We start from the raw sequence: 26,783 nt of genomic DNA, 5'->3' as shown, positions 1-26,783 counted from the left end.
TCAGTCTGATATAGAAATAACAGAAAACTAATTACAAGTAGAAACGATTGGCATTCATAACAAAAGCCTGCTAATAACAATCAAAATCAGCAATGAGACTGACCTGCTCCTTTTATTGTTACATCCTACATTCCTTCAAAATTTAAGAGTAATGTCTCTAGTGCTCAAGGCTAAAGCTCACCAGACGGATGCCCTGCAGAGCTCCCATTCACAAAGAGAGCAGCGATGGCACAGCTAAGGGGATGTGGGAGAGTTACTTGAATTTTTTCCCTCACGTCCTCTGCTCCCCTCTCAGGCTAATACCACCCCTGAGAACTGCTCCATGTATTTGGCTTTCACACCACTCGGTGCTTGGCTGTGGAAAAGACAGGGTGATGGACAGGGCTGCATTACAGCACACAGGTGTGTGCCACTGAACCCGGGGCTCCCAGGGGGAAAGGTCTGGCTGTGACCTCGTGTTTCTCTCCTCCAGGCTTTGACTAGCCCCTCGCATACCTCTGGCAACTACAGTACAGGAGATCTGTCAAGATAAATAATGCTCACACTAGTGGACTGCTATGAAACTGAAACCTTTTTAAATTAATTGAACGTGTTAGTGTTTGGTATATTGAGCATTTAGCAATAAAACCTTCTTCCATCAGAGTATATAATGGTATCCTGGATTTGAATGACCATCTGTCAGCCAGAAAGGGTAGATAAATTACAACATTCTCTAATCCACAGGCTGAAAGAAAGTGTGTTCCCCTTCATCCTTTTTCCCTGAAAGCTTAGCTTTCTGTACAGCACAGCCACAAAACTGTGAGCAAGCATTAACACACAGCAGTCAAAATATTTTCTTTTGTGTTATAAATGACATAGCCAGGTCAGCAAGCATGGCACTTGATTTGATTATGCATACGAATTGCCAGAGGAAGCCAGGTTTGTAGAATTTCCCCGTCATCCAGGAATACACGTAAGGTATATTTGTAGATTTTGTCAGAAGAAAGTGCCACTGAATACCAGGAATATTAAATTGCCTCTAACTACAATTCAATGAGTTTCGACTAAGCCATTTGTTCACCCAAGGAAGAAGACTACTTTCCTTTACCTCTATCCCCCTGAGCATGTCATGAATTCACAACAAAAATAAAAGCTAGAGACAGAAAAGGCTCTGCCTGTCAATCTGCTTGTTGGCCTGACTACATGCTAAAAAAGAAGTGATGGTGTAAAATAGGAACAATAACAAATGTGCACTTGTCATACCTCCAAAACCTGGTCTCATGCTGAAGTCATGGTCATCTATTCGCAGCAGCTGTTCTGACTTTGTCAGTGGAGATTTGGTGATGTCAGGGCTTCGTTTCAGGATTGGGCTACTGGGAAGAGAGAAACACAGCTAGTAAGTCCTGCACGGTGCCTGTGAGAAGCACACACCCACGTCAGTCCTAAAACCAGAACCTGCCTGAGTTCATTTACCCCTTAAGCTGCGGCCACGCGAGTGCTTGCAGTAGTTGGCAGCATGTGATTACCAAATGTCTCCCACACCCAGCACAGAACGCTTAGGCACCTGTCATAACTCTGGCACTCTGCGAGAACATTTGGTTTGTGTCTATAAAATCGTCTGGGCTTATCACACAGTTTGGATACAATCATTCGCATGTATGGGCTGGAGAAGTAGTGTGCATGTGGTTAAGCGGGGAAATGTAAAATAAAGAGGAAGTTTTCTGACATTGATTTCTGACAGGCCAGGAATTAGGGAAACAACACATAAAATAAGCTACTGGCTGTTGCCCAGGAACAAAATGGAGATAGGCTGGGAACCAGGCCAGGAGGCAGGCCATCCCCTAACTGGGGATAAAGTGATTAGCTCCTGCTCCAGATTTCTAACGAAAGATAAAAAGGAGCATTAAAGACTAGAGTCTGGGATGGTCCTTGCAGAAGCTGCTAGAGCTGCACTGAACGCTGGGCAGAGGATGCTTTGCTCCTCTACCAAATCCACTTCTGGGGTTGAAAAGCTCTATTTGGCTCCCCAGACCTTTGGGTGGGACAGAAGCTGCAGCACCTCTTCTGCTGCCCAGCCATGTAAGCGGAGCCTTCCTGCACTCCCTGCAGCCACACAGCAGCTGCTAGGGCAGCAGGGGAGCTCCAGAGGGAAGGCCTTGCTGTTTCTTAGTTTGAAAAAAGATGAAATGTTCCAAGAGGCACTTGTCTGACTACGCAGAAGACACGTCAGCAATAGATTAAACAAACCCAGAAAAACAAAGAAAGTCGACAGGGAATATTTTCCTGTGATAAAACTTGTCCTAAATGCCTAACCATGCTGTACTTCTCATTGGCAGTTGTACCCCAAGAAACCAATGCAACAATCTCCCAACAGGGACCAGAAGTGTTACCAGTGACTCCTCCCTGAAGCCCTGAGGTTTTCTGAGACCTGGTCAGTCCTAATTTAGTAATTTCTAGGAGTTATGATTCATCTACATCCACTGATGAGTTCTTCAAGTCATTACTTATCCCTAAGGCATTTTATAAGGTGCTGCTTCTACACTAAATTTGTGTAATTCAGCCTCTTCCCATTCCATTTTGCCCCTATTTTGCCCTTGTTTTGTTAAATAAAAGCGACTTCACAAATTTGAAGCCTGCAAGCCAAAATAAAAGAATTTCTAAACTTTCTGTTAACAATGAATACGCTGCATTTTCCTGTCCTGATGAAAAGTTAATTTTCCAGATATTGAATTATTTTCATAGCTCTTATCAGATTATTTCTGTTTGTTAAAATCCAGAAAGAACAGGTAGACTGGAAAAATAAGGTGCAATTAAGTACCACAGAAGTGTTTAATACCAAAAGGTTCACCTAGGAACCGCAATGGTCAGGCGACGACAGAGCAGAAAGGGAGTTAGTGGCGTATCAGACAGAGGCCACAACTCTAAGCTGTGGAAAGAGCCATGGGATTTTAGGTATGCATTAGGGAACGTTTATACGCAGTCAAGACAGAGGAGTGTTATTACCAGGTCACTGGCAAAACCTCAGACATTCAAGAGGATCATCAGTGCTCAGAAAGGCACTTTTCTCCCTGACACGGGCAGAGGGAAGGGCGAGCAGTGGGGTGGGGAGCCATGCAGAGCGGCTCCACACGGAGGGAAGGAGCACGGCACTGGCTTTTAGGGACTGAACATTACTCCTCCTGTTTCACACAAGGTGATACACACACTTCCTTGCTCCCCACTTTCATTTGTGCTCATAAATGATGCATTTCATGGGCTACTTCCTTCCATAGTGCACACCTCCTCATCCTTGGGGACCGACACGCTTCATGCCTAACAACCTCATGCATTCAGCGTGTTGCCCAAATAGTCTATGGCTTAGGTTTTTTTGGGATGACTGACCAATCCTACAATTATTTGCTTCTCCACTAAGTTTTGTGTTCTTTGTAAGCTTAACTAGTAATTGTTTCATGGGTCTTATCGGCCTGCTACTAAAAATACTGAATACCAGCAGATGATAATACATTTCTTCACAATTCTATTTTAAACTGCTTGCTCAGAAATAGTCTTAAATCTGCAATGAGATTCTGAGACACCAACTCCCCCGTTTTTAATGTGTTTACAGTGGATGTTATTCATTTGCATGATACTGTCTAGTGATATGTTTTAGCCATATCTCCTGAGTCTTCGACAAATACTTCATGGGCACCTAACTCTACTATATCAGCACTCTGGCCTTTGCCTGTCACATTTGTAATCTTCCTAAAAATAGTTTAATTGGAAATATAAGGGGAATATTTTTTAGTACTACATTTCACTTAACTTTTATGTTTCCTTTTATATGAGCAGGAATGGCATTACTGGGAATATATGAGGGCTTTTTCCCAGTCCTTATTCCTATATTTAATGGCTAGGGTGGTTTTATTTATTTATATTTTCCTGTCACTGAACCCTGCTGTTCAGTTTTGAACTATGAACGTGGTGCCCCGGGAGGTGGTAGCGTCACCATCCCTGGGGGTGTTCAAGGAAAGGCTGGACGTGGTGCTTAGGGACATGGTTCAGTGGGTGACATCGGTGGTAGGGTGATGCTTGGACCAGCTGACCTTGGAGGTCTCTTCCAACCCTAATGATTCTATGATTCTATGGCTGTGATAATGGAAATCATTTTTGTTCATCTTAATTTTTTGGCCACACCTTTATTACAGTGGCTCGTTCTGAAAATGTGTAAACTCCAAAATCTGTAAAAAGCTGATAAGAGAAAATATTTTAATCTTGAGTAGTGATTCTATTTTCTATTTTCTGGTAAAAAAGTGAGGAAAAATTAATGGTGATGTCTATTTTAAATAAAGCTGTTAAACCAATAGTTTTTATTTTGTTTTATGAAAAAGAATGAGGATCTGTGTTTGTTTGTTTTTTCCTCCCTTTGAAACTTTCACATTTACAGCTTGGTGAAGAAGCCAGAAACGCAATCAGAATAGAAAAATGAAAATGCTCTGTCCTGCCAGAAACCATGTTTAAATTTGAAGTATTTTCCTTTCTGAAGATAAAAGCTATGTGTTTTTTTTTCACCTCATTTTTTTTTTAATTTTGCTTCTGTACTGATGTAGAGAGTAGAGAAAAAGTCAAAATGTCTTTCAAGTAAAACAACTGGATTTGTCATGAGTCTGGTAGGTCAGTTTAAAAATAAATTGAGGGGTGTGGGGGGAGTGTTCCCCAAAGTGGTGTAATTTACATTTTTTTCACTTCTGAAAAGGGAAACATGCCTGAGAGGTGACAGTGGAAGTCAGGCTGGTTGTACTGGAGGTTCTGGGCTCTGCAGCTCTGGAGGAGGACGGGGTTTTGGGTTGTGCTGCTTCCCTGCACTGTCTGGCCCTCGCCGGACAGCCCCAAATTGTCGGATGTCTGACCGTGCCAGGCAGGCACCAGTGGCCGCAGTAGTGACCCGGGTAGAGGGGATTATACATGACCTAAATACTGCCCCGTGCCTGACACAAATCACGCAGCACTGCGGTGCGGAGCCAAAGGGCCGCACAAAATGGCTCCACGAGGGGAGCTTGGCGTCCCCCCAGCTCTTGCTCGACCCCGTTAACAGCATGACTCCTATTTATGGCCTGTGTGCTAGACTCTTTACAGCCTCGGACGATTTTGCTTCCCTCTGCCTTCGCCTACCTGCCCTGCTTGTGCGCCTCGCCATGGGCTTCCCGTCTCTGCCGCTGGGGCCGGCTGCAGTGAAACGACAAGAAAAGGGTGAGATGAAACAGCCTGTTGTGGGGATCCCACCACACGGTTTAACAACATCGGGAGGAAAACATGGTTGGGTCTGTGGTGCTGTCTGTTGTAGCACAGGTAAATGGCTCTTACCTGGTTGTGCCTTGTCACCATAGGCTGGACGAAATGGCTGCTCTGCGCGCTGCCATTTTGCTGGGAGAGGAGGGCAGAGCCGGGGGTGGGTTTTGAGAGAAAACATTTCAGGGCACTTCTACCAGCAGAAGGGGCTTTGCCCCATCCAGAGAGCTCTGGATGGCCCAGTCCCACCCACCATGTCACACCCTGTGCAGGTTACCCGGTGGTGTCCCCTGCAAGGGGACCTGCTGCCTTAGCGGTCTTGGTGGGACAAAACAAGCAACAAGCCCATTAAACACACAAATCCTGGCTTGACAACTAACGAAACAGTGCAACGCATTAACAGCTTTGCTTGGTAGTCTTTGTTTTTCTTAGGTAGGAAAAGACTTTTATACACAAGCGTGAAAAAAAAAAAGGCCACAAAAGAATACAAGAAAGTGTGTGTAAGCAGCTCTTTTAATGCATTACATCTGCTGAACCGAGGTAGTTGAATAGAATAGTTTCATGAGAAGAAAACCTTTGAAAAGTATTACTGGGGGGGATAAATATTTATAATAAATATTTGTTCCTGTTTTGTATTGTCTCCCGACTGTCTGCTCCTCTCAGGTGTTTGGGCAATGGTTTATTTTATCATTAAAGGAACACAGTACTTTTAGCAGCATGCTAGCTTGAGTAAAAAAAAAAAATAACATTTTAAACACTTAGAACTTGCAACTCATCTTTAATTAAATTTTTTTTAAATGAGCTTCTCTCTGAAATAAACACTCTACTAATGAGACTTTTCACCCATTAACATACATTTAAAGTCCTGATCTTGAGCCTGACAGAGGAAAAGCTTATTTTGCAATGACTGTCACCACCCGAGTGCCATTGCCCCTTGAGTGAGAGGTGGCCAAACCCCAAGTTTTGTGGGCTGTTTTTTTTTTTGTTTTGTTTTGTTTTGTTTTGTTTTGTTTTGTTTTGTTTTCCTGGGCTGGGAACTCTCTAAAAACTGATGGTGTTGTAGGGAAATTCTTCTTGTTGGTGTTACAGAGAAGTAAACAATCTCCATATTGCCCTGGCTAGCAGTGGGCACTGGGCTGTACCACTGACTCACCCCGAAGCGAAACATTTGCCAAGTGAGATTGGTATCTTGCCAGAATCTGTTGTGTTTAGTAGAAGAGGACTGGAAATAAATCCTCATGCAGACCACTCTTTTGGGAAGCTTTGGGCCATACAGCTCCATTGCTATTGCAAGGAGCAGCTTCTTTGGTGCTTGGACCCAGACAAAGTGCAGCAAAATGCACTTGCAAATGCAAAATGCACTTTATGGAGTCTTCTGCCTTGTTGATATGCCCTTATGCTGCTGCTGACGTGGCTTGCTGCTGTCTGCTTCTTGTTTGCTGGCTCTCAGGAAGTAATTTCACATGTTTTGGGCATAAGCAGATTCTGGTGATGAGATGACCTACTAAAATGACTTTAAAGTGCCCTAGTAAACTCCTGGCTGGTTAGGAATAATGTAGGTATTCAAACAGGGATGAAGCAAGCCATATTTCTGCTATTTCTAATTTCCATTCATTACTGTAGTCTTTATCTAATGCTTCACATTGGCCCTGACCCTATGCCGGCTGCCAAGGGAGCCTTCAAGGCATGGCCACCAAAGATTTGTGGCCGAATCCTCCCCATCCTCTGCAACTGGCAAACTCATGTGGTTCCTCTTTTTCCTTCCAGGTGATTCTCCACAGTCCCTAAACTAAGCTTTATTTCTGTATCACAAACCAGCATGAAATGTCCCCCGTGCTCCAGTTACTGCAGGACGTCAGGGTCACTTGTGTTTTGGTTCATCTCCTTCACTTCTTAACACTGATCTCATTCCCCTTGTCCATAGCTCTGAGGTTACCAAGCTTCCCCAGCTTTTCTGCCCCCTCCTGTAGCAGCAAAACATCCTTACCTGTTGCCAGCCATTCCCCAGTTACTGTGATTCGAAGCCCCATCTCTTTCTACTCAATGCATAGATTTTCTGCTCTGGTTTCTGGGGAATGCTCTGCTGGTTTAGTGATCAGTGGCAGCTACATTATGAGACCCAATTAGCCTGCCTGCTCGGGCTGTGAATCAACTGAAAGGTGCTGTGCCTTCCCCTAGCACATCTGCTGTCCCTGAGCGTTTGTGTCAGATAACTGTACTCAGGAGTTTCAGTCCAGACATTGCTCACAAATCGCTCAGCCCAGCTGTCTGCCAACATGGCCACATAGTGTATGGCAATGCTCCTGCCTCCGTCTGCATGACAGACAGTCTTCAAAACTAATCAGTCGCTCAGGAGGTAAAATATACAGAATAATGAACTTTTTATTATTTTTTCCCAATGTCAATATTTAACTCCTAACAGTTATAGTGCCAAGAGGCATTTCATGGCTCATGAAGCTCACTGAGATGCTTTATGAAAAAGCAGAAAACACCACTGGAGCAGACTGGCATTTATTCTGTTCTCCCTGTGCGTTGCTAGAGCAGCTCTCAGGCCTCTGATGGCACCTGGGTGATGCAGTCTTTCCAAAGTCCCACCAGCTGCCCCCACTAGGTGACTTAACCTTAGGACTTCCAGGGGAAAAAAAAAAAAATCAGCAAAAGAGCTACACACACAAGGCAAAAGGCAGTTATTTCTTTTTAAAAGAAGCCTGAGATTTACTATGGCACTTATAGTCCCTACAACTCAGCCAAGAGAGTTGCAGAGTTAGGGATAACTGTGTCTGATTTTCAGAAGAGACGTCCAAACATAACATATGAAGGACACAGCAAGCATTTCCAAATGCCTGGCTTCACAGGACAAGTGCCAGAGGAGTGTCAGGTTCACACTGTGCACCAGACTACCTACAATATTCTTCATCTTTGAAATAAGAGCTTCTGAAAGCAAACACAACAAGTGATAGAAGCCACTACAGATCTTAGCATTTTGGTCTGTAATTACTTACGCAGGACATATTTCCCACCTATAAATCATACTCTATTTTCTCCAGGGGAGGCAATGTACCTCTAGTATATTTTACCTCTAGTATACACAGTGACCTATTTTACACTCTTATTATGATAATCTTATTAGGATCTGAGAACATTTCTTCCTTGAGGAATTAAATCCAAAATACAGTTCAAATTCTTCAGGAAAAAGCAAATTTGGAGTATTTTCCTCAAGAAAAATGTGAAGGTAAGTTGCTGAAATGTATTATAGAGATGCAGAGAGAAAAGACTGCCAGTGGCTCAGTGACTTGGCCACTAGCCCAGGATGTGGGAGCAATTTCCACTTCTATCATGGGATCAGGAGCAAGCCTGGAAATCTCCTTGTGCCTTGGGTAATCATGGGAACTGTCAAGTGGATGTGGCACTTGGATGTCCAGGTGATGGACATCTTGGTGTCCTACAGAAAGCATGTCCACAGTCAGTGAAGATGTCTGAAGAAATACCTTGAATTTGGAAGTAATGGAGCCAGATTCAGATGGCTTTTCCTTGTTCTAAGGGGCAATGTCCTTGGGTAATGGTGCTGGTGGGTTTGGCAGACTGACCTAACACTAACATTTTTCACTAACACTAACAGTTTTCTCCATCCCTTATGGCATCAGGTCTGCAAAGAGGATGGCAGATCAGAGACAAGATGTCAAATCAGATCCCATCTCAGGCAATTTTGTTGAGATGTAGTTGTGACATAATCTCTGCCCCTTCGGTTACTTGTGTCATCAGCAACATTTTGGCTGGCCCTGAGCCTCTTACCCTGAACAGAGGTGCCCACTGCCCTAGGAAGCCTGGCAGCTGGTGGCTGGAAAAGAGATGTCCAGCGTTCATCCATATCATCATCTCCACATCATGTTAAAGGCAGAAACCAGGTGAGGGGTGGTGAGCAAGGACGTGGTGGAGAGGCAGGAGGGGCTCATGGAGATGTGGACTAATGTATAAAATGTTCATGAAAGCACACTAATTTTTACTTAAACTGGGAGAGTTACAAAGTAGTGAGCTGTAGACAAGCCACTAAAAAATGAGGAAAATTAATCACAAAAAATATTTTATCTTGGCATTTGGCAAGCTCTTGTTTGCCTGTAATTATTATGTTGGGCCATTTGTCCTTCTGACTAGTAGGTTTAAAGATGGAGTGGAAAGGTCACCTCTTGCTATTGCAGGTGGTTAAATCTTTGAAAAGAAATGGGGAGAGAGAGCTATTTTCTGTATTCACATCACAAAGTCCAAGAAATAGTGCGATTCAGAGCTGTTCTACCATCTTATTTTTGAATGACACAGAAAATTCAATGAGAATGCCATTTTAATGCATTATCATTTGAATATAGATCAACTGTAGAATTCAAAATATCCTGAGGCAGAAGACATACAGGCACCCTTCACATTTTGTGCTTCCTTTGCTCTTTCCCCGGTCATGAACATTGGCAAACGAAATAAAAATAAAGAAACCTATGCCTATTGATTATTCACAGCAAAGTCATGTCACCTGAGATCCTGGCACTGTGCCTGAGGTTGCAGAAATGAAATTCCCCTCATGCAGCAGAAATGGCATCCAGTGGGTGTCCATTTGTTGGGTTTCATGGCAGGCGCGGTGCCAGGGCTCAGCTCAGTGAAAAGGAGGAACGGATGAAGGGAAGCGGAGCAATGCCTAAAGGTTCAGCATCTGCCCCAGTCTTTGAAGAAAAGACTTCTTTTGACTTGTGAGCACAGTACAGACTGGGGAAGGGTAGATAAGCTGGGGGTATTCAAATCAACTCATGCCAATGGCACTTCCCCCGGAGCACCAGGAGTACCAGCTGAAAGAGTCTCCAAGCCATTAGCAGGTACCTCTGAGGACTTCTCACAGACAGGAGATATCCCTGAGGGAGGGTGTATACAAACACAAAACCTAGCTTTAAGCAGGGATGAAAATAAGGATGCTGGAGTTCTGATGTTTGGAAAGAAACTGGGACAAATTCATGATCCGTTTGTATGCCCTCCCCCAGGGATAACGAGATTATAAAGATCACTCAATGCAAATCTTTACAATAATTGACGTCAAAGCAGTCTAATGTCCTTCTGACAATGTAACTGGCCGCCTTAGTGTAAGTACGAAGAAAAGTCAATTTGAGGGAGGTTTTTAAATTTACATTACTAAACCTGAGAAGTACGGTGTAGATGAAACTGTGACTTTGAGTGTGGTTGAACGACCATGGTCAGAGCAACTGACATTACTTTGCTGTCAGGCTGGGGAGACATATTAAATGACATCTCACAGATTTCATCCTGGGAACTACTAGTCAACATCTGCAATCATAATGCAGATGACAGAACTATAAAACTTGTGCACGACATCATGCTTGAAAGGGATACAGACACTTTGGGGTCTATGAATGCAATTCAAAGCAGCCCCAACACACTGGAGGAATAATCCATTATCAATAAGATGAATTTCAGTAAAAAAAAAATAAATATAAAGAACTGTGGAATACAGAAAGCTAATTGTTCAAATGCAGACTGGGAGTAAGTAGCTAATTAGCAGTAGTACACTTGTCTTAATTCCATACAGGGAAATCACTCTGTCTTCATAAGGGCAATCAAAACCATCAGTGGTTAAGGAATTTGTCTGCACTACAAAAAATACAGGATTGTAATGATTCCATTGTTGGGACAGTGTTAAGAAATATTCATTCAGGCACAGGACCAGAGAAGGATTTAAAATAAATGGACTGAAGAGTAAGAGGGCACCAGGCTTCCACCCAGAAGAAAGCCAAGTAAGAAAGTGCTGAATTAGCATTTAAATTGACCCTGGTGTCACAGGAGGGAAAAGTGACAGCTTTACATTTTGGAAAAGAGCTCCAAGTAGAATCTGAGAAGCTACAGAGTCCTCCACTGGACAGATTACCTACAATTACAGTACAAAACACCAATAGTAGACAACAGGTAAATACAATATATATAGAAAAAGAGCTAGGGACGGTTTGACTTTTATTGAGGGATGTTATACGCTTTTTAGAGAGTTCTCTAAAAGGTTAATGAACTTGCAATCAAGATGACACAGTACACCTGAGTTTCCAAAAAGCTGTTGACAGAACCATCCCAGAGGCTGGTAAAGACACTGGCCAGTCAGGAAGAGGGAATGACTGACGTGAATGACTACAAAGTAAGAAACCAGAGGAATAATAGAGAGTTTTCACTAAGAAGAAAGGTTGTCATTATAGTCTCCTGAGAATCTGTGATAGGATCTGTGTCATTCAATAAATTTGTAAATGATTTGAGCATTTCAGCGCTATTAGTAACACCAAGCACACCCACACCTCACATACTCAATGCCCATAGCAGGAAAAAAAAAGAGGAAGAGGAGAGAGACCAGGCAGCTCGGAGGTGGGGAGGGCTTCCAGACAGCCTGAACAGGGCTCTCCAGATCAGAAGGGAGACAACAGACAAGCAATAGGGCGTAATTATATAAAATCAGGAGTGGAACTGTGAAGGTGAACAGGAATTTGTTGCTGACGGCTTTTCACAACACGTAATAAGAAGAAAATTGAAAGGAAGTACACAAACACAGCATGTCGCTGTGAAATTCACGCTCACCAAAGGCTGAAAATGCTAAAAATGGAAATGAGTTTGAAAGGTGTCTGGGCAGTTCACAGAAGAAAGACCAGAAGGATCATTTCTAATGTGAATCCAACCCCTGAATCAGAAAATCAAACAATTTATATGTAGTCAGGAGGGAGAAAACTGCCTTCCAGTATCTCTTGGTTGGCTTGTTATATTTTGTTTGTTTGTTTTGGTTTTGTTTTCATTGTAATGCTGGGTTGCAGATATCCTTTTAGAGCCTCTTATATCTCCTCACACCAGCTCATAAAACACATTGGAGCAATGGTAGGCCAAAAGTCAATACGAAGCTGCCAATCCTGAGCAAGTAACATGGTGGCAACATTGACTGGAGATGTTATCATCAGTCAGTAAAGAGGCACAGTACCTGGGTGTATGAATGTAGCTACAGAAATACTGGTAAAGACAGTTTTCTGACGCAAACCACCTGAATAGAGATAGAAAGGTATGTGAAGTGCAGACCCAAAATAAGTATCAGAAAGGATGAAAGGAAGCTGGTGATAATGATGAAAGGAGAAAATACCATTTTCATAGAAGCATCATTTGCAGTGATAAGCAGAGAAGACACTTTCAGCTGGGTTTTGAGAAAAATGCACAAGACTTCCAAGAAAATTGTCGTGCAGGATTGCAGTTACTTGAAATAGAAATGGGTGGAAAGGGACAATGAGAGAAATAGCAAAGCAATAATGAAGAAAAAGATAATGTATACTAAAATAAAGAAAAGGAGTGCTGTTGGACAGAAGAAAAAAGATTTCTGGCAAGTGGAAGAAGAGGAAAGACAGGCAGCAGCAGCTGCTGCTGAAGGAGAGGAGGAAGCTACGGAATAATGCTGGATCAAAGCAGCAGGAGAAAACCTGGCAGAGCTGTGCGACAGGGGAATCGGGTGTGCCTTGGGGCAAATAGCGGAGGCAGGCGAAGAGGAGGGCAGAGGAAGTCAGGGGCAAAAAAGAGAAGTTGGAGAAGAGGAAGCAGCTTGCATGGGGGAAGGAAAAGGAGTAAAGGAGATGGAGGTGAAAGGAGGAAAGGGAAAGGCAAGGTACCAACAGAGATGGAGAGACTCCCGTCACGCTGGCCTGAAGCCCACACCAGGCCTCTTGCTCCGAAGGCACTGCCGGTGCCTGTGGTGTCAGGGCACAGCACAAACTGCTGACCTTAAAGCACCGTGCCCTGGGAGCTGCAGGAGCTCCGCTGGGCCTGGCTCGCTGCTGATAGAGTGCTCACATAGTCAATGCTTTCATGGGGCATTTCACAGGCTTATCATGCACTCAAGATCTGATCTAAAGACAGCTTGCATTAGTAAGCTTTGTTTATGCAAATAAATGCTTTCGGGATCAATTGTGAAGATAAGATACAAAGGCAAAACTCTAGGGCAAGAGAACAGCTTAAGGAAAAGAAATCCTGTTAGGGCTCATGGATGAATTTACGAGGCCAGAGAAAGCCGTGAAGGTAGGAGCTGCCTTAGGTGTAGAAGGCAGCCTCAGGGAGGGTACCAGGAGAGCTACGTGTGATTTACAGCACACAGGCAGCTCGTACACAGCGTGGTCAGGGTACAGAGGAGCTGGTAGCACAGAAATCCTATCCAAGTTTAACAAAATCAAGGCAATGTCATGATGCAAATGTTTGGCAGGATGCTGAGCCGTTGAGAAAGGCCTGGGAAGGAACCGTGGCCATAATGATGCAGAGTGGCTCCCCTCATTCAGGAAGACTGCCACTAATGGTAATAACATCTGAAAATGTCATAAAGATCCTTGGCCATGAGAGGGACCCTGTGACAACAAGCAGAGGGCTTATTGCAGAGGATGTCAACCAACTGCTGTAAAAGATAGTTCTCACTGGCAGAAACGTAAGCAGGGAGATCTGGAAGAGCGGAAAATGAGTTGCTATTTGGAGACCAGAGTGAGGCAAAATGATTATAATGCAGCCAGGGAATGGCAGGGACATGACTAAAAACATGAAGCAAGTCTCTCAGCTAAGATTAAATAAACACAAGCCGTAAATCTTGTACAGTGAAATCTCTTCTGCTGAGAGTTACTTGTCTGAAAGGTGGTTATAAAGCTGTCCAGGGAGATTTTAGTGTTAAAGGAGATTTTTTTTCCCAGCAGTTAGCTCTGTCAAAGCAACCTGGGCTCTGCTCCAGGCCAGTTCGTTTCCTTTTGCTCATCCTCTCTAGCAGATTCTGCAAGTCTAATTAGCAATGCAGGCTTTGGCCGTTTTGTTGACATAATGATTTTGTGGCCTTTATACTGTCCTTGCCGTGATCCCCACACGGCCTGGTGGCTTTCCAAGAGCAGTTGGGAAAGCAGCAGACAGCCCTCGTGCTGGCTCTCAGGGTTGCAGCTTGGGCCTGTAGGAGTTTTGGCACTGTGAATCGTGTGGGACTGAATTCGGCTTTGCGAACTCTACAGGATTTGCACATGGCTGACTGCAAACTGTGAGCACGTCTGCAAGGCGCAAAAGGTTTTGTTTTTGTATTGCTGCTCTTTAAAGTGAAATTCCTTTGAGGTGATTTGTCCTGGAGATAAGCAAAAATCAGTAGCCGAGTCTTTGAATGGCACACAGACATTTTTACAATGAATTACAGTGTCGGAAGGCTCTGTAGTAAGTCCCACGCAATAAAGTTCTCTACATTGCTGCTTGCACTGTGTATGCATACTTTAACCTGTTCTTATTTGCCATATTCTTGTCACACTCCACATTGAGTCCCAAAACCTCATCAGCTATATTTAAGGAATTATTTTGGACCTTTTGCAGAATTTCTGCCATGCAAACCCAGCACCCAAAGGACCATGCTGCATGTGTGAACTCTCATGGGGAAAACCAGGCCTCTCTCCCGACCCTTCATCAAGGCTGTCCTGTCTCGTGCTAGAATGGCTGCTTTGGGGTACCTGCAGCGCCAAAAATTGTGACAGAGGCAGCTTCTGACACTGTGCCTTCCACCCACCCCATTCACCCTAGCAGCAGGAGCGCAAAGGCTGGGGGATCAACTGGATTTGAGCAGATGAAAGGACAAGCCCTGGAGCTTACAACTGCTGAGAAAATGGTGAGTTTTTATTTGAAATCAGAGTTCAGAGCAAGAGAGTCTCGTTGGAAGAACCTAACACTTTCATCCAAATAGACAAGCCAAAAGAGTGCATCTCCTCCATCAGCTGCACCGCGAGAGTCAGGAGCAAAGCTGGACGCTTCCCTCAAGGACGGCAGGAAGCTGGCAGCACACCCGAGGTGACAGGTCTCTACTGCAGGTGCCCACTCTGCCTGCCAGCACCGGTGGCTGGCGCTGAGCTCTGACAGGAGGGCAAGTGGATGGTCTCACGCCCCCAGAGGGCTTCTGGAGGCTTGAAAGGCCGTGGGTGCAAACCAAGACAGCCTGAGCCATCTGTGGTCGTGTGGAGCCTGCCTTTAGACAGATTTCCTCCATCAACCTCCAGTGAACCTCTTCAGAAGACAAAGGCTGCAGTGAAGGGATGGATTTCCATCCTGCTGCTTGCCTCAAGCCTTATGAGCAAGAGACAGCAGTGCCTGAAGAGGAGTAATGAAATACATTGCTGTAACTTCTTCTGCATAATGGATATTCAGGGCTGAGTCTTGAAGGGAAGGGAAGCAGAGCTCTTCAGGAGCAATCTTCACTACAATTTTCTTCTGATGTTATATAGGATCTCCCCTCACTCTGTTTTTCTCCCAGGCTTTAATTCTGCAATGGGAAGAGGCATTGACTTTGAAATGCAAAGGAACCGTGCCTTCTTCAAAGCTCTCTCATTTGATCAGCATTTTAATGTATACTGCACCCAGTCCTGCTGTCAACCCTGTCACAGGGAAAGCGAGCACTGTACTGGGGGCCACGCTGCTGATGGACAACCTCTGGCCATGCACCAGTGCTGCTCCTCTCTCCCCATCAGCCCTCTTCAGCATCAGCACCGTGCTACTGAGGCAGAAATAGGCCAGAAAAGACCTCCCAGGCCGTCAGAGGGCTGCCCGAGGGGCTTGTCCTGGCACAGTGACACCGTATGTACAAAAAGCAGATAAAGAGGCAGTTCTTGTGTGAACTGAATAGGTATTTCTATTCTCATTCTCACATAATTTTAGCACTTCTGCTGTAATTTGTTACATTGCCACTTAATTGCACCACTGTTAAGTGTTTGGTGCAGGGGAAGTCGACGTTGAAGATGCTGGAGAAGATATGGCTGTGTGTGCACGCTCCTCTCTGCTGGATGATTTTCATTTCAAGCTGTGGTACCTTGCATCTCACCCCTTTCTTTTGCCACAGTCAGCATGTCACCTCCGCTGCCGCTGCCATGAGTCCTCAGTGTCCCACGTATGCACTGGCTCTGGCAGAGCATCCCCTGGGGCTGACCATGGGCAGAGTGGCTGCATCCATTTTGCCAGTTGTACCTCCAGGAAGGTGGTGTCACTGCTAAAGCCAATTCCTATGTTTTAGATGGCTCGGGGACCCCCAGGTGCCACCATGACATTGCTATCGCTCTGTATTGTATCCCTGCCTTGCTTTCCTCAGCAAAAGGCAGAAGGGAACACTGGAAAATAAAAAAGGACCACGCTTTCCTCACTTCCACCTTTCAATAATTTTTCCCAAAACCTAACAGGAACAGCTTGAATTCCTCAGGACTGTGACACTCCTGCGTTTCCATCCCCATACACTGTACACTATTAATGACCATTTGGAGTCATTAAAGAACAGAAACAGTGACTATAGCAAAGCAGAAATTGCATAGGTTCAATCTGTCACAAGCAGAGCTACACAACATTTGAACAGCGATCTGTGTCAGATATATCCTCAAAACAAAACAAAACCAGACAGACAGACACAAAGGGTTTTTCCTCCAGGTATACCTTGTGATGTGCCCGAGTACAAAAATCCTCGTACAAAATTCCAAATATTCTCCAAATAGAATACAAGTAATAAGAACTCAATTGCTCAATTGTAGCAAAAAATCTTCCTAAACTCAAAACCTCCTAAAATGGCTGTCTACAAGACAGTAGGAGAAAAATATCATGTATCCTTCTTGAGAGAGGGAGAGAGGGAAGGGAAGAACAGACTGAATATTTCCATTCACTTTGAATATCTCCATTCAATATCCTGCATGCTCTCTCTGTTTCCTCTGTTAACTGACCATAGCCTTGAGGCTTGCAGAGACTCATTTTTTACTCTCAGAAGCTCTATAAACAACCAGCAAGGGAATAAGAAAATAAATTCTGAATCTTTTCAAATCACATCTCCAGTCAATCTAATCCTCATAGCATACAACAATCCTCAAGGACCTCAGTTTCCTCTCCATTCTCACGTAAATACTCCAGCATATTTCAACCACAATAAATATAATAAAAAGCTTCTTTTTTGCACCATTCCAAACTTTGAGATAACTCACAAATGCACTTTTTTTTTCCTTCCTTTTTTTGGAGGGGGAGGGAAAAATGTTTTTCACTATTGATAAATGCATTAAGAATTATTCATTGGCAAAAACAGCAAAAGAAAATATTTTTGACTGATAGATCACAATCTGCAAATGCAAACTAATTGTCTGATAGATATTATATCTTGATCTGAAGCATTACATTTGTCCAGATTGTAGCTATTTGAATGTAAAAAAAATGAAACTCACCTGCCTTTTTTGTACGCCTCATGTATTTCTTTTCCTTGTCGGTGGACTCTGCATTCAGTGGATAAAACCCATCCCCACAACAGCAGGAAGATGCTAAAATGCATTTTATGGACAGTCAACATGTTACCTGAATGTTCTGTATCCAGAAATAGTCCATACAAGAAGAAGAAAAGCAAAACGTAGATCCTGTTTCTCTTTTTAAGACATTATCGGTCTGATCGTTATTGGAAGGATGTTTACTCATACAAAAAATCATCCTGCAGTATTTAATCTGGACAGTGGGGAAAGCAATTTCCACTAAACCTATAAATCCCTCTACGTCAGATGGCAGGGATTTTCTAGCAGTGTTGAATGCATGTATTCTCAGAGAACAATTATTTTTTGTCCAAACAGGCTATTTTATTAATTGGTTTAAATTGAACCCTCTTCTAGTGCCTATCAGAAGTGGCATGTATATATTTCTGTCTGGTTAACCAGAGTGGTGCACCTGATCAGACAGGTGTCATAAGTCGTTTTGTAATCACTGAACTTATCTGTATTGCGGTGACATTTGCTACAGGCGTTCCAATAGATTAAAAAGTGTTAATAGACATACTGGTTTGCAGCTGAAAGTCTTCATTTCCATTTAGCTCTGTGAGAGCGTGTTTTGATCCTCTGTGGTTTTCTAATTAATTTACAGTTGTACCGTGGCTGGAGTGGTCAGTGCCTTCAAGGCTTGTGCCAGATATCTCACTGCTGAGCAGGGTCTCTGGAGAGCATCCCGGTGGGGACACAGAGGGACAGAAGGACAGCCTGAGCACAGGGCTGTTTGGAAGGATCCTGTCAAAGCAGAGCTGCTTTACGCCAGAGCCACAGGAGAGCTCAGGGGGCCGATGTGCTGGGTCTCATGTGGCTAACAAAGTTCTCATTCTTGCTACCGAAAATAAAATAGCATGGGCAGGAACACGTGGTTGAGCCAGCCACATTGTCCATTTCTTTGGAGCTCACACCCCTTCCTGTATAGCACACAGCTTCATGTTTTCTCTCCTTCTCCTCTGTGTCTCCCTGCAAGGCTTTACAACTCTAGTCCCACTTGTGCCTTGTCACAATGTTCGTGTTGGTTGCTTTTAACATACGTTGCTCTGGGTTCTGCAAACACCACCAGCTTTGTCCCATCCAGCCCCTTGCTGACAAGGCACTTCTTCCTCTGCTTGTTAACCAAGGATTTCTATTTTAGAGCAGTTTGTCAAGTCACCCATCTCTTTTCATGAAAGTCCTTCTCCAAAAACCCTCGGGAGATCTCTACCTGGTCTAAGCCACTGTGGTTTTATTGACTCAGCGAGCATTTACACTCCCATGGGATCCACAGAAACAACGCATCGAAAGCCACTAAAATTTCTTTCCATCAACCAAGATTCAACTTGAAGATTTGCTTGGCTGAAACTGTCCCTACACAAAGTCACCCCGGCTTCAAGAGACGGGAATCAGTTACCAGCAGTTTGTTGCACAGGTTAGTCGCTGGTGCTGTTCAAACAAGTTGTACCCATCTTATCCTTGAAAACGATGTTTTCTCAGGTTCCACCAATTCACATATCCTTCTCAATGAAGATAAAAGGTACCTACCTTAATAATTGTTCCTTTCACCTGCGATGATATTAGGTATACTCTAATCAAATCTCTTCTCAGTCTTCGCAATGATCTGTATAAAGTTTTACAAAGTCACAGGGAACTTTTTTGTCTCTTTGAAATAATTTTTTGTGACTTATGCATTTTGTTAAAGTGCTAGTCCCTTGCTAATGCACCAGATTGCTTCCAGAAAGCAATGGGGATTCACATGCATTGGACAACCAGGAATACACTTCGCTTCCCAGGAAGAGCTGATGTCACTTGGTACTACGCACAAGAGAAGGGAAACCTTCATCCTCTGATTAACAGGGGGAATTTACTAAGAGAAGATATTCAGAAAGGCAAAACAATGCATTCAAATGAAATATATTTTTAAATATTACCCTTAAATTTTGCTCAACCTTGAGCTTGAGTAGATGGAGAGTTAATTTTGCCTGCTTTCTCTGTGAGACTAACAAAAAGTTAAAGATACAGTACTATTTTCATTCAGTAGTTAGAAATGCCGTGAATATTGAACAAGAAAAGAATGAATTTCTCAGTACAAAAAAGACAGGGATCTTCTAGAAAGAGTCCAGCGGAGGGCAACAAAGATGATACGGGGCCTGGAGCATCTCCCCTGTGAGGAAAGGCTGAGAGACCTGGGTCTGTTCAGCCTGGAGAAGAGAAGACAGAGAGGGGATCTTATCAATATTCACAAATATCTTAAGTGTGGGAGACAGAGGGATTTGGCCAACCTCTTTTCAGTGGTTTGTGGGGACAGGACAAGGGGCAGTGACCACGAGATGGATCACAGGAAGTTCCGCACCAACATGCGAAAGAACTTCTTCACAGTGAGGGTGACAGAGCACTGGAACAGGCTGCCCAGGGAGGCTGTGGAGTCTCCTTCTCTGGAGATATTCAAGGCCCGTCTGGACGCCTACCTGGGCAGCCTGCTCTAAGGAACCTGCTTTGGCAGGGGGGTTGGACCCGATGATCTCTGGAGGTCCCTTCCAACCCCTACAGTTCTGTGATTCTGTGATTCTGTGAATAATTTGCAATGAACAGTATTTTCAGCAAATTAATCTGTCTTTACAGCTTGTAGATTATCTGTGATCCGACTGCAGTTTCCTCAAATGACTTTATTATTTAAGTTTATCAACTGATGTTTGGGGAGGGGAGTGGTTCCTAGGGATTCATAACAAAACCTTGTAAATGCGAACCACTGTTTAGTTTTATTTGGTTTGATGATCCCATGCATTTTTTCCAGTTCACCCATCAAATGACTGCTCACAAATATAAAATTAAACACATCCTCTGCATTCCAGATTCCCAGTTAGTAATAGCATAAGTACAAGAACTAAACATCTACCCACGTCTGACAACATTCACTGGAAAATCTCGGAGCAAATTTTAAAATGTCATACAAAAGCTGCAATGCCCTTGACTTTGATTACTACAATACCAGTTCTGCAGATAGGGGAGAATGTGAGAAGGCTGCACCAAATCCCTTGCAGACAGTCAGTAGCTGATCCAGGAGCAAATGAAGAAATGAGAGCAGACTATAGAGATGAAGACAAGTGAGCAATGTTGAGCTTCACTATAGGAAAGGCCATTTATTTCCTTTTTATGGCTGAAGGCATCTTTCCTGGAATACTTTTGTGCTTGAAGTTGGATACTTCAGTACTTTATCTGGGTTAGAGTAGGAGCTGAATGCAAATGCTAATCTACTAGAAAAAAAATCTCAGGCAGCTGAAAAAGATAAAACTGAACAGGAAAGGTTAAAAAAAATGTAGAATTCTTGCTCAAGTAGAAATGAATATAGTCTGAATACTCGGTGTTGGCTCCTACCCTAGCCCTGGGTTGTCCCAAGGTCCAGCTCCACATCAGTGGGCACTGATGGGTGCTGACGTCCTCACATGGCTGTGCTCTGCCTCCCTTTCCCCATGGGGCTGAGCATTGAGTCAGGCCAGAGGGATGAAGCAGCAGAAAATGCATCTGTCTTATTCTTTGTGCTGCCTCCAGAGCACGCAGCCCTGCAAGCCCATCCCCGACCCAAGGGAAGGGCAGATCCCAGCAGCCACCCCCTGTATGGAGGCTTGGCCTCCATGGGGATGCAGCCTCCAGCTCCTGTGGAGCTCAGGGACCTGCTCGACACCCGCTGCCCCTGCTCGGGGGCTTTATCACTTCAGTAACTTTGATCCTCAAAGGGGTTCAGTGGGACCTTGGGCTTTTACTTAGTTATTGAGGCCTCTAAATGCAGGCTTCCCAGACTGTTTGGGACTCTAATCCTGGGTTTCCTGGGTTTTCACAAACAGATGATAAGAAATGTCAGAAAAGTAAATATTTCATTCTGTTTGACCCAACTACATTGTTCCAGTTTGTAAAATCAACAAGTTTTGGACCAACTAAAGATAGTTAGCACTACCCACTTTTTCCATTTGGTCAAAGAAAAGCTATCTCTTTGCCTGATTCTATTTATAACCAGCCTATCTTCAAAACGAGAGCATAGTCAGACCAAAAAAATGACCCTGTTTTTTTTTTCTTTTTTTTTTTTCTTTTTCCTTTGACTCAGCTGCATACTGAGATCCTGACCTTGCCAGGAGTAGGAACCCAGTCTGAAGAGCAGTCATGTGAGCCACCAGCCACCACTGGAAACCAGAAATGCTTTCAGTGCCCAAGAGGTCAAGGAACTATGCAGTGTAAGTGTCTGACACAATGACAGCTCTACCCAAATCACGAACCCGACCTTCTCGTCTTTAATTACACAAAGCTTCAAATTGCACAGTAATGCACAGTATACACACTGTAAAACATCCCTGGAGCTATAATCAGACTGCAACAGCCACACATAAAAGACCCCGTCACATTTACATTTTCTAACCTCTTCCTAATGGGCACTTGCCTTTACCGAAGAGCTTTTAATGCAAACATGGGTGGATGTGTCATGGTATCTCCGTTGTGATTCACTTTTGCAATAGCCGGAGGAGCACAAGGGTACCAGCGTGATTGATACGATGTTGTTTGACTTCTGGAAAGCTATTTACCCTGTGCAGCTCTGTTTCTTTCAGAGACAGCACTCTGTGTCTCCAGGGCACGTTGCCAGAGTACTGTTTGTTACTTCTTCAGCAGATTCAGTCATGGATGTTGTCAGAGACTCTAAAAATCAGGCTTAATATAAAGTTAGTGGGGTTTCTGCAGCCATTACCCTTGCCCCTTCTTAACAAGTGTACTTCCATCCTTTGGGTCGCCCACATGAGATACGTGCTCTCTCTGCCTAAGCTGAAATACATCAGCTGGATACTTCATACGTGTTAGATGTAGGACTATCCCCAAGGAGGATATTAGCACAGACACCAAACAAAATTTGGACAACTCGGGGATGCAGTGGTGTATCCACTGCATTTCACTATGGTGGTGTCAGCAGAGGTGGTGGTTATTCATAGTGCTCCTAGCATTAGTGTCCTCTTTGCACGACTTGAAATCAAACTCTCCAGAAAGGTGAGAGGATGACAGGAGTATGAATACACGTATCACAGTATCACAGTATCACAGATTTCTAGGTTGGAAGAGACCTCAAGATCATCGAGTCCAACCTTCGACCTAACACTAAGTACTCCACTAAACCATATCGCTAAGCTCTACATCTAAACGTCTTTTAAAGACCTCCAGGGATGGTGACTCCACCACCTCCCTGGGCAGCCCGTTCCAATGCTTAATAACCCTTTCGGTAAAGAAGTACTTCCTAACATCCAACCTAAAACTCCCCTGTCGCAACTTTCGCCCATTCCCCCTCGTCCTGTCACCAGGCACGTGGGAGAATAGACCAACCCCCACCTCTCTACAGCCTCCTTTAAGGTAACTGTAGAGAGCGATAAGGTCGCCCCTGAGCCTCCTCTTCTCCAGGCTGAACAAGCCCAGCTCCCTCAGCCGCTCCTCGTAAGACTTGTTCTCCAGACCCCTCACCAGCTTCGTTGCCCTTCTCTGGACTCGCTCGAGCACCTCCATGTCCTTCCTGTAGCGAGGGGCCCAAAACTGAACACAGTACTCGAGGTGCGGCCTCACCAGAGCCGAGTACAGGGGCACAATCACTTCCCTAGACCTGCTGGCCACACTGCTTCTTATGCAGGCCAGGATGCTGTTGGCCTTCTTGGCCACCTGGGCACACTGCTGGCTCATATTCAGCCGACTATCAACCAATACTCCCAGGTCCCTCTCGGCCAGGCAGCTTTCCAGCCACTCATCTCCCAGCCTGTAGCGCTGCTTGGGGTTGTTGCGCCCCAGGTGCAGGACCCGGCACTTGTCCTTGTTGAACTTCATACAGTTGGCCTCAGCCCATCGCTCCAGCCTATCCAGATCCTCCTGCAGAGCCTTCCTGCCCTCGAGCAGATCGACACACGCACTTAGCTTGGTGTCATCTGCAAACTTACTGAGGGTGCACTGGACGCCCTCATCCAGATCATCGATAAAGATATTAAAGAGGACCGGCCCCAGTACCGAGCCCTGGGGGACACCACTAGTGACCGGCCTCCAACCAGATTTGACTCCATTCACCACAATTCTCTGGGCCCGGCTATCCAGCCAGTTTCTAACCCAGCGAAGCGTACGCCAGTCCAAGCCCCGAGCAGCCAGTTTCTTGAGGAGAATGTTGTGGGGAACTGTGTCAAAAGCCTTACTGAGGTCAAGGTAAACCACATCCACAGCCTTTCCCTCATCCACCAAGCGCGTCACTTGGTCGTAGAAGGAGATCAGGTTCGTCAAGCAGGACCTGCCTTTCATAAACCCATGCTGACTGGGCCTGATCGCCTGCTTGCCCTGCAAGTGCCGCATGATGACCCTCAAGATAATCTGCTCCGTGAGGATGTACACTGTATGTACATGTACTGTATGTGCCATGTATGTACACCGAGGTGACAGTGACTAAAACTAAAGGAGCCTACGCAGAAAGGGAAAGAGTATAATATTTCCTTTGCAGGTACAGGAGGCAAATACACACTTTCCTAATCCATAACTTTATAGGCTGTGTTTGTGGGGAGCAGAGACCAGGAGCTGCTGGGAAGAGTGGAGCATTGAGAATGTCCGAAGAGGAAGATTTTACTTTTCAGTGTTAAAGATCAGTAAATGAGATAGCATAGGAGTTCACCAGGATTGGGATCATGCCACTTTGTATAGATGCCAAGGATTTCACCATGAATAGCTTTTGCACTTTATTATCGTATTTGTCTTTATATCCCTGTCTCTCTTGCACCTTGCTTATAACACATCAGAACAGGTTCACATGCTCCTCATAGCCAACACTGGGACTTCTGCAGGTAGTGGTGAGGATATTGGTGGACCTCAAGAAATCATAACACTAATGAAGAATTAGATTTCAACACAACGTGAATGGCAGGGAGGAGAGAAGTGCCAATGAACCCATGACCCCAAGGCCTTCTTATCACAGAATAAAAATCAGATAGAGGCAAGGCACTGTACATGTGCCTCTAAGCCGCTATAAATCCCTAAATGGATTGTGCACTGTATAAAAGGAAAGGGAAATGGGCCAAGCCTGCACTGGGCAGAAACCTGAAAGGCTACAGCAAACAATGTGCTTGAGTGAATTGCAGTGCTTTGGGACTAATGCCTTTGGCTGCTGTTCCTCACTGCTGCAACAAATAATGATGCTACAGCACCACAACGAGGCAAACCCTTAATACCGCTCCAGCTTCGCTACAGCTCCTTGCTCGGGGAGGTCTTTGTCCACCCAATGCTTTTCTTTTCTCCCCTCACTGTGTGGTTTTGTGCTCGGGGAGACCCACTGGAGTTCACAAGTGTCTTTCCGTGGTCCTGACTCTGTTGGAGAGATTATGTGCGTTGCGTGCCGAGCCGTGCCCTTTTGTTTCAGCCCGTCCTGCGATTTCCCGGAGCTGCGTTAGCTGGATTAGGCGGCTTTGTGAGCGCTCGGCAGTGGGCACCAGGCCTTGTGCATGGAGGTTCTGCCACCGAAACCGGGGAAAAGATACTTTAAAAGGTAAAAGATAGATAAAAGATACTTTAAAAAGATATTTTGCCTTTAGCAGTTTTAAGGGGCTGAATTAAAATATTGAAATAGGCACTTTGTTGCCTACCAGAGCCCATTGGGAAGTACTTTCTTCTGATATGCTAGGAGGAGGCAGAGGTGAGATGCTATGAGTGTTAAGGATTCCCCAGACACTTCCCCTACACCTTCATCCCCAGAGTGTACAACACACTCATTTACCAGGAGGGACAGTACCCTTAAAGGGTGTGAGACTTGCGCCGTTGGAAGATCCAGAACTAGAAAGGATGAAAGTGTTCAGACTGGACTGAACCTATGCTCTGCACAACCTCGATAGGGACTAATTTTGCTCTGATTACTAGATTCTGGTCTTCAGCCCTCCTACCCAGTCCACATAATTCTCCCCCCCTTTCTTTTTCTTTCTTTCTTTTTTTTTTTTTCAATAGGTACATTTCTAGCTAAAAGGGTTTCTCAGTTTCCTCTACTCAACTCGCAGCCCATCTGCATCACCCGCATCCGGAATTTCATCGGTATTATGCTCAGTGCCCCTGCCCTGCCTTTCTATCAAGAAAAAATTCAAAGTGCTTTAAACAGACAGCGATGAAATGAAAGAAAAAAGAAGGTGGGGGATCAGAAATCCTTATACCACAAACACAGACACTGACAGGGCCATCTCAAGGCAGAAGCTAATGCAGGTGTAAATAACAGCAACAGAACCATAGACAGCAGTTCAGGGAAGGCAGAAGTGCTTAATAAGAGTTGTTCTGCCAATATTCAGAGGGGATTAAATGAACAACCAGAGTAATTACAGCTCTCAGCCTGACACTGATCCCAAAATATTGGAATGGCTGATATGACACTCAATAAATAAAGAGTTAGAGGGCAATTTAATTAATGTCAATTAGCATGGCTTTAAAGAAAATAGATCTTTCCAAGCTAGTTCTTTTTCAATTAATTTAAAATGTATTTGCTGGAGGAAATGAATCTATGCAATGTGCTTCTGTAAGGCATTTGATGTTGCACCATATGGCATTTTGATTAAAGAACAACAATAATACAGTATCAATATGACGTTATTCATAAAATAATGAAAATATTTTAGAACTGGATAAAAATACATATTGAATGTGATTGTAAATGGAAAATCTTCATCAGGCAAAGTAAATATCTTCATATTTGGCTCTTTATCCTGTTCTGTTCTTGTCAATGAGCTAGAATAAAATGTGGACTGCTTCCTGACTAAGCCTACACTACCAGAAAGCAGACCAGAAAAACTGAAGGATCACTGACAAGGAGTAAGGGAAAAGTCAAGAAAATAGTGGTGTCATTGGCTACAGCCTACTGCAGATCTATGCATCTAAAAGCCAAGAACGTGGGTAGCACAGGGAGGAGAAATTCTGAAAATCACTGGAGAATTTGTTGGAAAACTAGCTGAACAATAGCTTCCCATACAAAAAAAAACAACACCAACAAAAAAAAGAAGTCCCCACTTTTTCCAGTTTGTTTTTTAACTGAAGATGGTATACTTTTCTGAAGGACATGGGCTACTTCTCAGGCAGGGATAAATCTGTGGAAATCCAAAAACCAATACCGCAAAGAGCAGGTTGGATACTCAAGCAGTCAACAAGCCAGCTCAGAACAACCCATTACTGGCACCACCTAATGTGGCAAATCCTAGCAATGCTTTTCAAAGACAAATT

General features: G+C 44.2%; 1 protein-coding gene across 2 annotated transcripts in view; it reads right to left on the bottom strand.

The window, feature by feature from the left end:
* LOC106035420 (gamma-aminobutyric acid type A receptor subunit rho1) overlaps positions 1-17,620 on the bottom strand; it is a 29,494-nt gene extending 11,874 nt beyond the window's left edge. Inside the window, exons 1-3 of one of the 2 annotated variants that reach the window (XM_013180205.3) lie at positions 17,487-17,620; positions 5,128-5,181; positions 1,243-1,349 (exon numbers count right to left, since the gene is read on the bottom strand). In XM_013180205.3, the coding sequence (XP_013035659.3) occupies positions 1,243-1,349; positions 5,128-5,181; positions 17,487-17,608 (283 nt within the window). In that variant the 5' untranslated portion in view covers positions 17,609-17,620. Of the gene's footprint in view, positions 1-1,242; positions 1,353-5,127; positions 5,182-17,486 lie in introns of both variants that reach the window. The other variant, XM_013180204.3, reaches the window with a different exon arrangement.
* Positions 17,621-26,783: the final 9,163 nt, after the last annotated feature.

The sequence above is a fragment of the Anser cygnoides genome, chromosome 3 (genome assembly GCF_040182565.1).
Source record: "Anser cygnoides isolate HZ-2024a breed goose chromosome 3, Taihu_goose_T2T_genome, whole genome shotgun sequence".
NCBI lineage: Eukaryota > Metazoa > Chordata > Aves > Anseriformes > Anatidae > Anser > Anser cygnoides.
The sequence above is the reverse complement of the archived record's forward strand: the minus strand, read 5'-3'. Positions and strand labels throughout refer to the sequence as shown.